At 37.9% G+C, this 12971-nt stretch overlaps 1 protein-coding gene across 1 annotated transcript in view; it reads left to right on the forward strand.

Moving 5' to 3' along the window:
• RFC1 (replication factor C (activator 1) 1, 145kDa) overlaps positions 1 to 12971 on the forward strand; it is a 76862-nt gene that overhangs the window by 43038 nt on the left and 20853 nt on the right. The window contains exons 8-12 of the mRNA XM_008581987.1: positions 931 to 1018; positions 2178 to 2464; positions 5284 to 5391; positions 9447 to 9626; positions 11420 to 11524. Coding sequence (XP_008580209.1) covers positions 931 to 1018; positions 2178 to 2464; positions 5284 to 5391; positions 9447 to 9626; positions 11420 to 11524 — 768 coding nt within the window. The remainder of the gene's footprint in view (positions 1 to 930; positions 1019 to 2177; positions 2465 to 5283; positions 5392 to 9446; positions 9627 to 11419; positions 11525 to 12971) is intronic.

The raw sequence follows: 12971 nt of genomic DNA on the forward strand, positions 1-12971 counted from the left end.
CGGTCTGCATGTGGGATCCGAACCCTCGGCGGGAGCGCCGCCACGCCTCCCAAGCGGCGCACTAGCGCAGTGCGCCACTGGGCCGGCCCTAATTAGCTAACTTTAAGATGTGTATTATATTAGGACAGTCTCAAATAATAGTATATTTTTGGGAATCTTTAAAAGCATCAAGATTTTTTTTAAGCATTTGATTTCCAGTAGATTAGTTTTGTTTCTGATGAATCACATTCTGTTAATATAATTGTTAGTATTAATATTTGACTATTTTAAAAGATTTTACTTTTTTCCTTTAAAGCAGGGAGTTGTAAACTTAGTTACTACCAGGGGCCATGACTAAGCAGGCAGGTATAAGGCAATAGGGAGTGGTGGGGACTTTGTCATTTTGAAAAACTTTACTCCACATAAGGACATGTAAATCATAATTGTTTTAAAAAATACTATGTTATGCCTCCCAATTTTGACCTCTTTATAAAATGGAATTCTGAGGGAGCAATGGAGGAAATGGATATATTTTTTTTCTGTTTTGAGACAGTGCTCTCTTATTTTTAATTCAAGCATTAATTTGTTTTCATTTTAGTCTTTTTGGTTTAGATTTTAGTTTTTAACTGCATAATACTAACAATTTGAGAGTTGAGATGAAAGAAGCAGAAATAAGGTTTCCATTTTCAGATTCTCAGGTTGGGATGAACTGGGATAATTTTTTATAAATGTATTTTTTTATACCCTTTCATCTGTTTTCTCACCTGTAAAATGATGGTTCTTTTGCCCTGGAAATTTTGTGAGTGAATGAATGACAGTTTATGGTAGTGTCCTGCTAGTTTGGAAGGTGACTCTTAAACTTAAAATTAAAACTTTAATCAATTTTAACAACAGATTTTGTGGCAGTTTTTCTAATTTTTGTCACATTTGACACTTTTTAAATTTGTTTAGGCTCGAAAGGACACAGAAGAAGGAGAAACATTTTCATCTGTCCAACCCAACTTGGGTAAAGCAGAGAAATATAAATATCCTCATAAAGGTAATACTAGCAGAAAAAAAGTAAGATGGAACATTTGTCTTTTTTTTGTACATGATTATTCAATTGTTTTAGTACCATCTGTTGAAAAAACTATTCTTTAATTTCTCTCGTAGGTTCTATTGACAAATTTGCTTATCTTTATACCAGTATCACAGTGTCTTGATTACTATAGGGGACACTTATCTTTATAGAAGAAAATTCATGGCAACTTTTTTGGGGGGTGGCAGGACAGCTGGCCGGTATGGGGATCTGAACCCTTGACCTTGGGGTTACCAGCACTGTGCTCTAACCAAGTGAGCTAACCAGCCAGCCCTCATGATAACGTTTAAACATTCTATTCAATAATTGTATTGTTAGGTAGACATTATTTCATAGGACTATTAGAGCATGTTCTACTTAGATGCAAACTATTTGGATACTAGCTGGTGTAGAATGCTCACCTGCTCTGTGATTGTTGTGAGAAATGTGTTACAGCTCCTGGCTTGTTATTTTTGGAGTAAAGTGCAACATATGGGCTTCAATATATGAAGACAAAGAACTAAATATTTTGAGCTTTTAATGTTAGAGATTGTCTCATAGAATTGAATCATAGCTTTCCACATCATTGGAAGGTTGCCTGTAATGATTGTAGGTTTTATTCTTTAGTGGTCCTGATATCAAATCATGTGCTAGTATAGTTGGTCTTAATACTGTAAGTAATATAGTTGGTCTTAATACTGTAAGTACTTATATGGTACCTTTTGGTTTTGACATCTCAGAATTTTGGGCTTTCAGGCTGTATTACAAACAGAATTTTTATATGACATATTCTAGTCAGTAAGTTTTCTCTGTGTACATTTCAGAGCGTATCTGTGGAATGAAGTTTATATCCTTGGATGTATTTTACAGTATTATTTTAAGAAATGAGCAGTTTATATTAAAAAAAACAGATAAATCTTTTAATTTGAATTGGTTATACAAAGAAGTAATATACAAATGTTTACATTTTAAAAATAAATGTGTTGTATAAGCTAAAGAACCAAAGTATTAATGTAAGCATTTTGAAATCATCATATGATACTATATTCTACTAAGATTACTCAGTTGAAAAATGAAGAAAATGTTAATATTTGATGATATGTTCCAAAAACAACAACTGCAATCTTTTCTTTCTTCTTAGTAAAAACAGAACAATTTTCAGATGAAAGGAAGAGCTACAGTCCCAGGAAGCAAACTAAATGTGAAAGTTCAAAAGAATCTCAGCCATACTTCATGTCTTCAGCTCATAAAACAGGAGAATCCTCTTTTCTAAAGGCTGATTGTAGGCTGGTACTTATGGAAAAAAAAGAAAAGAGTCCTTATAAAAAAATAGGGCCTGTGGCTTCAAAAATAAAAGAAAATACCATTGAATTGAAAAGAGAGACAAAAACTCCTAAGAAAACCAAAAGTTCTCCAGCTAAAAAAGAGGTAGGAACTTTCTAAAAAGTATATATTTGGGGGCTATGTGTTGGTCTGAGTTTGTTTTCAAATTTTATTTCTAACTTCTTAAATCATAGTTATTTATTTATATATTTGGTATGGGGATCGAACTCTGGACATTGGTGTTATCAGTACCATGCCATCATAGTACTTTAAAGATATCATCTTATTTAGAAGCTGTTGCAGAATATAGATTTTTAATATAGGTAAATTAACATTTATTGTTACTGTGTATCAGATATTGTGCCAATACTTTACACATGTTATCTCATGTAATCTTCACAACAATTCTGTGATGTATTTACTTTTATTACTCAACTTTTAAAGATTAGGAAATAGGCTGAAAGTTTGAGTAACTTTTCCAAGATCACCCAGCTAGTAAGTGGGAGAGCCAGCCTTGAACTCAGGTCCTCTGAAGACAAAAATAGCTGCGTAACGTAGTGGCTCCATGTACAGACTGGAGCTAGTTTCAAATCATAGCCCTGCTGCTGAGTAGATGTGTGACCTCGGTCTGGTTATACCCTCTCTGCGCTTTGGTTTCCACATTTGTAAACTAGGGATAAAAATAGTACTCAGTCAGTTAATATGTAAAACCACTTAGAGCAGTGCCTGGGACATAATACATAAGTGTTATATATATATGTTTTAGCTATTATTAAAATAATTTTTTGGATTTGTCCTGAATTTGCTCCTTTTTAATTTTACATAATAATGTTGAGATACTAAAATCATTTTCAAGGGAAAAAATGGTGAAATAATGAATACTTTTCAGAAGTTTTCTTTGTTTCCAAATATATTTGAGAAGGTAATGGTCTCTTTGAATCTCCAGTTTGGAACCACTTTAGATTCATAATGAGAAACCACTATTCTTTCATGCCTCTTAGGCACTTAGAATTAAAAGCAGAATATTGTCTATTTTAACTGCTCATCACCATTAATTTTTAGTGCAGAACAGTGAAATGGTGATGATTTCAAAAATGCCTTTGTTTGTGGGCAATGCTCATAAATGCGCTTAAAGGAACTATTAACTTTTTGGTCTCAGATTTTTCTCCACTAAGTACTTAACTGGTGGATGAATGTTTTTCTTCAGGAACACTAAACATATTTAGTTTATAGAAGCTGTCTATTTTTATGAAAGAAGACGAAATCTTTAAATGATACTGTTATTCTTCACTGTATTTTTCAAAGTTGGAATAAAAATAACTCAGAGAACTTTTACGTAAGCAGTTTTGGGAAATCAAAGTGTAATACATTTAATTGATCTCAGTCAAATAATTCTGACTACATAATGGGTGTGCTTCAAAGTTATTTTATAAGTTGTTTATAATTTAGAATTTTTTTTCATGGAATTAGTGTTATGAATGAATAATTTTCCTATGTTTGTATGTGTTGGACTCTCCTGTGAAGCTTGTTAAAAATATGGTTTCTCAGGGTATGTGGTTGGGCAGCTACATTTTAATAAGCTTTTCATATGGTATGGATACACACCAAAGTTTGAATACCATTGTTAAAGAGTAGGGTTAGATTCTAGGACCAGACCATAAAGGCTTATTTAGCTCATAAAATAACCAAACCAGGTTGGTCTGATGGTAGTTGGCTATCAGAACTTATTAACATTAGTGTCACTGAAGTTGGCATACAACCCTCTACTGCTAAATTTGACGGGCTTTAAAAAAAACCCAAAAAACCAAGCCAGCTTAACTATTTTATTGGTTAAATAATTTACTTATATAGAAGTAATATTTTATCTACTCTCAAAGGGATTCGGGGTTGCTTACAAGTTAAAAATAATGTAAAATAGGAAGTGTGAAAAACAACAGAGATCATCTTATAGTGGTTCTTTTTTTTTTGGCAGCTGGCCAGTAGGGAGATCTGTTATAGTGGTTCTTAAATCAGAATTTTATAGGACTTTTTTCCTCCAAATACACATGTCCTAGCCATACCCCATATCTCTGAATCAGAAACTTGGAGGTGGGTCCAGGGATATATAGTTAGAAAAATTTCCCTAGGATTTTCTGAGGTATACCCATTGTAAGGTCCCCTGAGAGAAATAGACTGGTAGAGAGTAAACATAGAAGGGAAGTGGTAGCGTACAGAATTGTCTGTTATTTGGAGCAAAACTTGGTCCTTGTTTGAGCTGGCTGTTTATGTGAAGCCTTTAATTCTCGGACTGGAGTGCTTACTTATATCTCTAGAGATATAAGGTAGTGTTTTAGGGGTGTGCAATGTCATAGGATAAGCAAGATATGTACTTGGATGATCAGGTTTACTTGGGGTAAAATTTATTTTTCCATTGAAATAAACATGGAGAAATCATGGAATAGAATTTAAAATTCACGTGAATTTCTAAAATAAAAGACTTTTTCTAATTCTTTGCTTGGAACTGGTAACTTGGCTTATGCCCCTACTCTGCCCTGAGGTATGTGCCTTTAGAGAGTGGAAAGTTTTTTTTTTTTTTGTCCTTTTTGAGACCGGCCGCACTGCGCTCAGCCAGTGAGCGCTGTGAGCGCACTGGTCATCCCTATATAGGATCCGAACCTGCGGCGGGAGCGCTGCTGCGCTCCCAGTGCCACACTCTCCCGAGTGCGCCACAGGCTCGGCCCGAGAGTGGAAAGTTTGGAGGAGAGCTGGTGAAGAGATGTTTATAAGTCAGGCATCTGTAAGTATGTAAGGTAGGGATTACCTCTATAGCTAAAATTGTTAATTTCGGGACAAAATACAGAAGTGACTTAATGTTTATTTCTAGATATATATTTTTAATTTTACATGAACCGCATGACTTTAATTTCCTTTACCTCTCCCCAAAGTCTGTAAGTCCTGAAGATTCTGAGAAGAAACGCACTAATTATCAAGCTTATCGAAGCTATTTAAATCGAGAAGGTCCCAAAGCTCTGGGCTCGAAAGAAATACCAAAGGTAAGAGTACTGAGAGGCCATGCCTTTCTGTAAGGGCCTGTACTTTTGGGGCTATGCATGTATTCATTATACTTACAGCAGCAGAGCGTTAATAATTAAACTAATAATAGAAATGCCTTAGTGACCAACTATGTGAATTACGGATGATTATTCACTTTATGAATCACTTCTTGATACTTAGAAAAATTTTCCTTAAAAGAGCAAGTAGCCCTAGAAGGGCTGGGCTTTCAGAATATACCAGTGACAAGACTAGTGCTCTTTGCCTTCATAGCACTTATAGCCTAAGGAAAGACTTTAATAAACTATTATATTATAATTTTGATATGTGCCATAGGGGAAAAACCCAAGGTGCACTCAGTTCCCAGTTTCTCTTTCCGCAGTATCAGTTATCTGTGGTCAACCATGGCCCAAAAATATTAATTGGAAAATTCCAGAAATAGTTCATAAGTTTTAAATTGTGCACTGGTCTGTCCCACCCAGGATGTGAATCATCCCTCTGGCTGGTGTGTCTACACTCTCTGCCCATCGGTCACTAAGTAGCCCGTCTAGGTTATCACATTGACTGTGGTGGTATCACAGTGCTTGTGTTCAAGTGCCCCTCATTTTACTTCACAATGGCCCCAAGGTGCAAGAGTAGTAATGCTGGCAATTCATATATGCCGAAGAAAAGCTGTAAAGTGCTTCCTTTAAGGGAAAAGTTGAAAGTTCTTGACTTAATAAGGAAAGGAAAAAAATTGTGTGCTAAGGTTGGTAAGGTCTTCTATCTGTGAAATTGTGAAGAAAGAAGAAGAAATTCGTCCTAGTTTTGCTGCTGCACCTCAAACTGCAGAAGTTACTGCCAGTTAAGATAGAAAAAGCATTAAATCTGTGGGTGGAAGACATGAAACAGAAGTGTGTTCTGATAGTTCCACGTTCGGTGATGTCTGAGGTTTCAAGCATCTATGGGGGTCTTGGAATGTATCCTCTACGGATAAGAGGGGGCTGGCTGCTGTGTAACAGAGGAACCTGGCCCTGGGTGGGGCTTGTAGAATAAGTGACATTTAAATGAAGACTTGATGCATGAAAAGGATTCGTGGGTGCGAGGGGGTTGTGATGGCATGGTGATCCGGGCAGAGGGGCAGAATGTGAGATGTTTCTGAGGGGAAGGAAACATCAAACATGGTACGTTTGAGGAACTAAAGGAAAAGTGATCTAGTTGGAGCATAGTGACCAAGAGAAGAGAGTGGCTGAAGAGGTTTGTAGGGCCACATCTTGCAGGGCTTAATGTTTGGGACTTTTGCCTGAGAGAAGGAGTTTGAGTGGGGAATAACATAACTAGTTTTGCACTTCTGAAAGATCAGTCTGGCTACCAAGTATGGAGTGCAATGGAGGGGGTAGGAATAGATAGATATAGGGAGATTGGTTAGGAGAGATGGTGAGAAATGACAGGGACTTGTGGAGAAGGGAGGAAGCAGTGAATGTGCTGATAAGTGAAGTGGTTTCAGTGGAAGAGGACTTGGTGATAATTATAAGTGGGAAGTGAGAAAGAATGAGTGTCAGGGTTGATCCCCCGGTTACTGGTGTGCTGGATGGATGCTGATGCTGGTGGAGTTATTAGAGCAGTTTGGGGAGATGGTGATGAGTTGGTTGATGGCATCATGGAGATGCTGAAGAGCCAAGTAGGTGTGCAGGACTGGAGCTCAGAACAGAAGTCAAGACTGAATGTAAAAAGGTGGGCATTATTGGCATGTAGCTAAGATTTGAAGGGATATCATTGGGCAAACTAGAAGAGAATGAGAAGAGAAGAGGGCCCCCGTGGAGGGTGAAAACCAAAAGGAGACCGAGAAGCAGCAGCCACAATGTAGGAAAGAAGTCTGGTAAGTGTAGTATCACAGAAGCAAAGGGAAGATAGAATATTTTTTAAATGATTGAGTTGATTCTGTCATGTTGCTAAGATTCCAAGTGAGGAGAGACTGAAAATTGTCCATTCCGTTTAGAAACACGAATAATGGTCCTTAGTGACCTTTGCAAGAGCAATTTCAATAGAACAGTGGAGGGCAGAGCCTGATGGAAGTGGGTTGAAGAGTAAGTGGGAGGAGATAAAATGGAGACAGCATAATAGTATGTTTGATAAGTTTGGTTGTGAAGGGAAAAGGGGAGAGAGGACTTCTGCTAGAAATGGAAGGTGGGATTTAGGGAGAAAATACAAATATTTTTCAGTTAGGAGATAACTTAAAAACATGCTTTTTGATGACGGGATAGATCTTACCAGAAAGGAGGGATTGAAGATATACCAGAAAGGGCAGGATAATCAAAAGTAGTATGAAATTTCTGAAAAGGTGGGATGGGAGGGGATACATATACAATGTATATATAAATTTAATTTTCATTTTACTTGATATACATAACTACATTTTGATGTTAGTAGTTCCCTTAATAAAGGGAAGGAAAGGATGGTGTAGCTGGGATGGAGGTGGGGTTGGGGGAAGGGATGAACTTCAGGGGGCTAGTGGGTTGTATCGGTGGTGAGAGGAAGATGCCAATCTTGCTTCCTATACATGGTGTATGAAAGACTAAACAAACAAGCCTCTGCTTGAGAGGACTTCAGGCAGTGTGGTCTTAGGGCAGAGCCAGGTTTCAGTGAAGGCAAGGCTGTGGTAGGAGTGCTGGGAAGAGGTTGCGGATATTGGGTGGTTTGCTGCTCCTGGATTAAGAGCTGTAGGGGCATTCTAGAATGGAAGCGTTTGGTAGGGAGGCTGGATGTGATGAGATCGCATAAGTAAAAAAATCTTCAGAGCCATAGTGGCTGTTAATTCAGGAGATAAATGATGATTGGGATGTGGAATATAGGGGCTTGCGTGTGCAGTTTTCCAGCGTTACTTTAAATTTGTTGAAAAGAATTTAAGTACCTGTAGTGTTACAATAGATCATTTGAATCCTAGAACCATAGGATTTGAAGAAACCTTGAGATGTTTTAGTCAAACCTTTTTTTCCCAAGCAGATTTATAGCTATTTCTTTTTGTCTTCCAAAAAAGATTCTTCACCTGAATGGTGAAGGATGAAACTTGTACTGGAGTGGTTTTTGAATTTTGTTTAAGCTTCTTTTCATGCCTGTTTTAAGTCAGTGTTGATCTCAATTCTCTATTCAGAGTAACTTGGAATGTCATATATAATTTTCATTCTAATTTGGAGTGGTTTTTGAATTTTGTTTAAGCTTCTTTTCATGCCTGTTTTAAGTCTGTGTTGATCTCAATTCTCTATTCAGAGTAACTTGGAATGTCATATATAATTTTCATTCTAATTTTGCTTGGTTGTATAATTTTATTGAACCATTGCAAAAATGAAAAAGCCCATAACGATACACACTTCTAATTAAGATTAAATGTCTTTCACATCCAGGTCTCGTTGGCCAGTGTCTCTTGTATTGTCAGAGTTATCTTTCCAATCAAGGGACAATACGATCTTGTCTTTAAGTAGATTTACTGTCATACAGTAATCAGCAGACAGAAGGGCAGGAGCTTATGCTTGTTTAGCTTTTCAGAATCAAGACTTTGCCTTTTTAACAATATCAAGAATTTCCGTAGTTGGATTGCATTCGGTTGTTTACTTATTGGGTGGGGACACAGGGTACAAAAGTAATTTCTGGTAATGGGTATGACCCCACTGTGAATCTGGCCCTCACATCATGGGTGTAAGGGGTGACAATTAGCTTTGTATCTCATGAATATTATTAATTAAAAAAAAAAGTTTTGCAAGTTATCTAGTAGTTTAAATATGAAAAGAATATGATGGAAAATATTATGAATGGGTAATTTTATTAAGCTTTGCTAATAGTATTGGATATATATTTTTCAGTGCTTGCTTTATAAGTTTATTAAATATAAGCTACATAAGAATTTTTTGGGATTTAATTTCAGCTTCTGCTTATTTGCTGTAAATTTTCAGCAATTTTTTTCATGCTGAGATTATTTATGATGTGAAATGAGAAAAAACACCTTCTTGCAGTTTTGATGCCAAATATTTCTTTGGAAAGCCACCATGTAATTTCCTCTCTGCTTGAACATTTTGGTTTTCAGGGAGCTGAAAATTGCTTGGAAGGTCTTATATTTGTAATCACAGGCGTGCTGGAGTCCATTGAACGAGATGAGGCCAAGTCTTTAATTGAACGCTATGGGGGGAAAGTAACAGGAAATGTCAGCAAGAAAACAAACTATCTTGTCATGGGTCGTGATAGTGGACAGTCCAAGAGTGATAAGGTGGGTACTGCTGTGTTCTCCACAGTGACAGCCTGCTTGCCGTGGCACTCTCTCAATGTGACCATTTGTAGTAATGCCCTTTACACAGAGTTAAGTGAAGAAAAATGGAAAAGTAATTTCTTCTCTACATTATTTCTTCTCCATGGAAGTGTTGTTGGCTCTGACCCCAGGATTTTGGTTTTCTAGCTGTAGGCAAATTCCTGTTTACTTGACTTTCTTAGTGTATTCTAAAGTCTTAGATGGAATGTAGAAACAAATGCAGTTTTCTTTTTCTTCTAGTCCTAAGTGTTCTTATATATGCCACTGTAGACTCCATCTTAAGTTTTTTTTTTTTTTTGGAAAGCTCTTAGGGGCATAATCAGGGATCTGTCCGGTGGAATAAGCCACCATGTAATTTCCTCTCTGCTTGAACATTTTGGTTTTCAGGGAGCTGAAAATTGCTTGGAAGGTCTTATATTTGTAATCACAGGCGTGCTGGAGTCCATTGAACGAGATGAGGCCAAGTCTTTAATTGAACGCTATGGGGGGAAAGTAACAGGAAATGTCAGCAAGAAAACAAACTATCTTGTCATGGGTCGTGATAGTGGACAGTCCAAGAGTGATAAGGTGGGTACTGCTGTGTTCTCCACAGTGACAGCCTGCTTGCCGTGGCACTCTCTCAATGTGACCATTTGTAGTAATGCCCTTTACACAGAGTTAAGTGAAGAAAAATGGAAAAGTAATTTCTTCTCTACATTATTTCTTCTCCATGGAAGTGTTGTTGGCTCTGACCCCAGGATTTTGGTTTTCCAGCTGTAGGCAAATTCCTGTTTACTTGACTTTCTTAGTGTATTCTAAAGTCTTAGATGGAATGTAGAAACAAATGCAGTTTTCTTTTTCTTCTAGTCCTAAGTGTTCTTATATATGCCACTGTAGACTCCATCTTAAGTTTTTTTTTTTTTTTGGAAAGCTCTTAGGGGCATAATCAGGGATCTGTCCGGTGGAATTGTGTTTAGCTCTGAGTAACAGAAACCCAACTAACCATGGTTTAAACACATAGCTGCTTGTTTTTCTCACTAACAAGAATTCCAGAGGTGGGCAGCTGCTGGGGGTGGTTCAGCAGCTCAGTGAGGTAGCTAGGCTAGTTCTGTCCTCTACCTTTTTCGTCCTTATTGTGTTGGCTTTAGTTTCCATGCTTGTTGCCTTGTGGTTGCAAGGTAGCTGCAGCTCTAGGCATTTGAGTCCCTATTTGAGGCAGGAAAAAGGGAACAGTGGCAAGATGTCATAATAGCTGACTGGCCTGACAAGAAACACCTCATCTTGTAGAATTCCACTTAAGTCTCATTGGCCAGAGCTGTCAAATGGCCATTCAGAGGGAGGTTGGGGAGGATAAGGACTTTACTGATTGTCTTAGAACAGTTATAATCTGTCACTTGGAGGTGGACACATTGGAGTTCTGTTAGCAGGGGTGACAGAAAATGTCTGCCATATGATTCCAACATGGGAGATGTTGTGGAGAGCTGGACCTAGGCAGTAGTGGCTTTGCCCCCTTCTAGTGGAGGAAAGGTAAAGCAATCCATAAAAATAGTAATGTGACCCTTCTGGTGCCAGCCCACTACTCTTAGGGAATATATTTGTCATTTTCTTTTTTTAAATGGTACTTTTTCAATGAATGTGTTGTTTGGTATTACAGTGTTAACTAATTTGCAAATGTGATTTTTAAACTTCTAATAGGTGCTAGAATCTTTTTTTTTTTTTTAATGGAAAGGAATGGTTAGGATGCAGTTTTGATGATTTGCATTTTTAATCAACAGGCAGCAGCCTTGGGGACAAAAATTATTGATGAAGATGGCCTATTGAATCTGATTCGAACTATGCCGGGTAAGAAGTCCAAGTATGAGATAGCAGTTGAAACTGAGGTTAGTATAAAATTAACTTGATTTATTTAAGTTGGTGTATAGCAGTTTTACTGTTTCATAGAGATATATCTGGGGTGGATACAGGCCTCTTGGCAAAGGGTTAACCTCCCCTTCTACCACAAATGAACTTGCTTTATTTCCTTTTGAGCTGGAGGACTGTTTCAAGATGTCTTTGGTGTATTTCTTTACCTTTCTCAAAGGAATATGAGGAGAGTCAGAGAAGACAGTGTATTGCACATAACAAATCTACTCATTAAGCTTTCCTTATTTTCTTATATTCTTGTGTTGACTTTATATGAAAGTTGCTGCTTAAGAGTTCTTTAAAGGATATGTTACAGGTATCAGCATGATAAATTCATTTTTGATTAGAAATTAGGACTTTTTTAGGTGCCAGCCTGTGGCTCACTTGGGAGAGCGTGGTGCTGACAACACCAAGTCAAGGGTTAAGAGCGTGGTGCTGACAACACCAAGTCAAGGGTTAAGATCCCCTTACTGGTCATCTTTAAAAAAAAAAGAAAAGAAATTAGGACTTTTTCACTGTGACTGAAACCCAGACTATGTTAGCTTTAGCAAAAAGGGAAAAATGTTGGCTCATATAACTAAACTATGGGCAGGGTGGGTCTGGTCTAGAAACTACTGGATCCAGAGATTATAATGCTTTCAGTCCCTTTCAGTTTCTGTCTCTCTGTTTCTCCTAGTATTAGGCTCATTCATTCCCACTTTTCCACATGCAGAACCCACGAATGCCGGTATTCCAAGATTAATGTCTGCAGCTCTGTCACCCAAGTGGCGAGATGGTCTATCCAGTTTATTCCAGTTAAAAAAATCCCTGGGAATGATCTGGATTACATAACCATAGTACAGTTATAAAAACCAGGAAATTAACATTGATTCCACATTATGAACTAAGCTACACATGTTACTCAAACTTCACATTTTCCCCTATTGTCCTTTTTTCTGTTCCAGGATCCCACATTGCATTTAGTTGTTGTGCCTTCTTAGTATCCTCCAATGTATGACAGTTCTTCAGTCTTTCCTTGTCTTCTTATGACCTGGACACTTTTGATGAGTACTGGTCAGTTGTTTTGTAGAATATCTCTCAATGTGGGTTTGTTTGATGCTTTCTCACAATTAGATTGAGATTATGCATTTTTGCAAGAATATCACAGAAGTGCCTTCTCAGAGTATCATGTCATATGTACATGATGTCAAAATGTCTTGTTATGGGCCGGCCCGGTGGCGCACTGGAGAGTGCACCGCTTGGGAGCGCGGCGGCGCTCCCGCCGAGGGTTCGGGTCCCATGTGGAGACCGGTTCCCGCTCACTGGCTGGGCGCGGTGTGCGCACAGCACCAAGGGTTGCGATCCCGTTGCCGGTCCCTGGTACGGGTGTGGGCGCGACACCGAGGGTTGCGATCCCGTTACCGGTCAGTAAAAAAAGACAAAAAG

This window comes from Galeopterus variegatus, unplaced genomic scaffold (assembly GCF_000696425.1).
Source record: "Galeopterus variegatus unplaced genomic scaffold, G_variegatus-3.0.2 Scaffold2498, whole genome shotgun sequence".
Classification (NCBI taxonomy): Eukaryota; Metazoa; Chordata; class Mammalia; order Dermoptera; family Cynocephalidae; genus Galeopterus; species Galeopterus variegatus.